Genomic DNA, 2,964 nt, shown 5'->3' on the forward strand with positions numbered 1-2,964 from the left:
GCAAAAGGACGCGCCGCGAGAAAAAAAGGGCGCCTGGCTCGCGGCGCGGTGGCACGCGCTACTGCGCTGGCTGCGTTGGCGCCAGTTCGTGGCGCTCTACGCCGCAGCGGGCACACTGTTGGTGGCGACTGCGGTGGTCCCGGCCGTCTTTTGCATGCTGGGACTCTTGTGCTTCGGCCGCTGGATGCTCACCGGTAGTGCGCGGGCCGCCTTCACACTGGTCCCGACGGGCATCGGTTTTGCGCACGTGGCGGGCAGCGGCGGGCCGCCGCCGTGGCTTCTAGCTACGGCCGAGCGGAGCGATCTGACGTGCGTGTGCGTTGCACAACTATCCGTCGCGATGCTCGCCAGCCTCGCCACTACCTTGAACCAACGCCCATTCTGCACCACCCTCCGCAAGACCGTCTGTTCCTGGGCGGCGAAACTCTACCGTGTTCCGATTAGTATATGCGACGACGGCTCCGCCATGGACGACCTGAAAGGGTCCTTGCTCTACGTCTTCTGGTCACTAGTGGAATGGTCAATTGTCGTTAGTGGAATGGTCAATTGTCGTTGGACCGATTGCCGTGAGCGACCTCTTCGGGCTGGGATGTTCTCAGATTATCATATCCGCGGGCATCGTTGCTTTGGTACTACGCACGCGATTTTGGACCTAAAGGCTTTCCACAAAAACGCTTGGTCGGACAAGCATGTTGTCGACAGGAGACTACGGAATTTTTGGGCTTGTTGGCGACTAGTTTTGAAACGGAACGGTTCATTCTTAGGAGGGGGAGGTTGTGGCTCGGGGGACAGAGAGTTTACGCCCCACAAAAATAACCTGTATCCTGACAGACGGTGGAATAGGAGTGTGTGTCGCCCTCTGTCTCCCTTATATCAAAAACCCAGCCGTCAGAGCTGTAAATTATTTCTTATGGGGTCTCTACACCCTCTACACCTTGGCATCCCTCGGGTCACAACCCAGTTCGGCAGCTACCGGACCTGAAAAGCTGTCTGGGAGGTCCATACTGCGACTACCGGTGCCAGAACGGAGTCGGGAGGCGACGACCAGCTGGCGAGCAGCCCCCGCCCAGTGTTCCGACGGGATTGTTTCGGCTGTACAGTGATGAGATTAAGAAGGCCCTCGGGCATCGAATCAAGTTTCGTGCTTGAGGCGCTCCGTCGTTGCTCCGCCGAGGTGTGCCCGGGCATATCGCGGTCGGATAGCTAAACAGGGTGTAGAGGGTTCACGCCATACCAAAATAATATACAACTCTGCGGAAGGCGACCGTTGCACACCCTGACGGATTAGCACGGCCCCGCGACCGGCCCTATCAGGCCGCTGGTAGAACTCCATTTTTGAGGAAACATTTTTGGGGGGAAAAATATGAAGTCTTCTACGAGCATTCCGACGGAATCGACGCTCTCGTGTGAGGAGCTAGCTCGCATCCTCATGCCTGTGCTGTTTGGTAAGGACGTCCTAGATCTCGTGAGTGTCGCCGGGAATGTATACACCACGGCGTCACCGGACAACCAGACAACGGCTCTGGAAGGAATTCAAGAATTGTCGAAAGGGCTGAGGGAGGCCTGTCCCGACCAGTGGGTGGTCCTAGGAGGCAAGAATGTGTGTATGCCGAAGAACCCCCCGACTTTCGCTGAGCATCGAGCCGATGCGTTCCGGGCAGAGGTAGCCGGCTCCGTGAAGCTGCAGGCCTGTCTGGCCCGGATCCTTTTAGACGTAGGCATTCGTCTGGATAGAATGGTTGGTCAAGGGAAGATTGAATCTGCTCCTGTCGCGGGCGTCCTGAACTTGGTCAGAACGTGGCGTTACAAATTGGAAAACGTCCTTCAACTACCGGAAGCCGCCGAGGTGAGGTTTAACCAACAAGAGGACAATGCGTCCAACCTCGACGACTTGTCAATGAGCTACACCTGTCTACACCAGGTCAGGGGGACCACTGTCCTGTTCCCGTCATCACATATTAGCTGTTTCGAGTCGAAGGACGAGCTGAGCATTGACCCCCGGGGACTAGGTTCATTCGCCGATTTTTTTCACCATCTGAACACGCAGTGATGACGACCACTAGCTCACTAAGCTTCTTCGGGACAAGCCCGGCGAGCCTGCGAGCCTGACTGGCCGGGAAAGGTGGGACACACGCACGTAGTTCGGTTATCGCGTTACTGGTCGCAAGAATTGAGTTACCAAGTTTCATCGGAGTTACCAAGGATTGAACTCTAAAAGCACGGTCGCAGGCGAAGCCTCGCTTCAGAACAGGATCGCTTGTTTTGTGGGCCGAGGGATAGCCACCGCACTGACATCGAGGAGCAGGCTGGGGCGACGGCAGGCAGTCGGAGTCAGACTGAACTATCTCGCACCGCCACCCTAAGGTAGTGGTCTTCAACTCACGTCGTAGCGCCACCGAATGAGTGTGCTCACAGGCAGAAGCAACCGTCCTCTGGGACACTGTAATCGAGGTCTCTGACTTGCTTCATCGGATTTCATCCTGTAAATCCCCACAGTGACCGAATTGAGTAACTCCTGAGCATGAGGACGACAAAATCAATTGGAGGCAGATCCGTTTCCGAGAGCCTGATGATTTCAATCGTTGACAGCGCAGGCCGCCTGTCTAGTGCTGAAGGTTGCGATGTCTTGGACGCCAGCGTCTACCACGCACCGCGCACTCGTACCTACCACGCACCGCGCACTCGTACTATTCAGCTGATGGATATGTTGGTGGCAGTTGCTCCAGCTTCGATTGCGGCAGAGATCCGTGAGGTTTGAATGGCCACTTTGTAACGGGGCTTAGTTGGCGGAACGATAGTCTTCCACATTACGTCGCTTGGTTCGGCGGTTGGTTCCGAACTATCTCGTGCCGCCACCCTTGTGACCTTAAGGCAGTCGCCTTCGGCTCAAGTCCCTCCCACGAGAGTCATCCCTTTACTTGCTTCACAAACCAGAGGAGAGAGCAGAGGCGCCGAACGGTCGGA

General features: G+C 56.5%; 1 protein-coding gene across 1 annotated transcript; it reads left to right on the forward strand.

Moving 5' to 3' along the window:
* Positions 1–1,363: 1,363 nt before the first annotated feature.
* GNI_223100 (hypothetical protein) lies at positions 1,364–2,050 on the forward strand (the record flags this gene model as incomplete). Its single annotated transcript, XM_011135615.1, has 1 exon — positions 1,364–2,050. One exon carries the CDS (start codon positions 1,364–1,366, stop codon positions 2,048–2,050), a length of 687 nt encoding a protein of 228 aa, XP_011133917.1.
* Positions 2,051–2,964: the final 914 nt, after the last annotated feature.

The sequence above is a fragment of the Gregarina niphandrodes genome, assembly GCF_000223845.1.
Source record: "Gregarina niphandrodes unplaced genomic scaffold scaffold00194, whole genome shotgun sequence".
NCBI lineage: Eukaryota > Apicomplexa > Conoidasida > Eugregarinorida > Gregarinidae > Gregarina > Gregarina niphandrodes.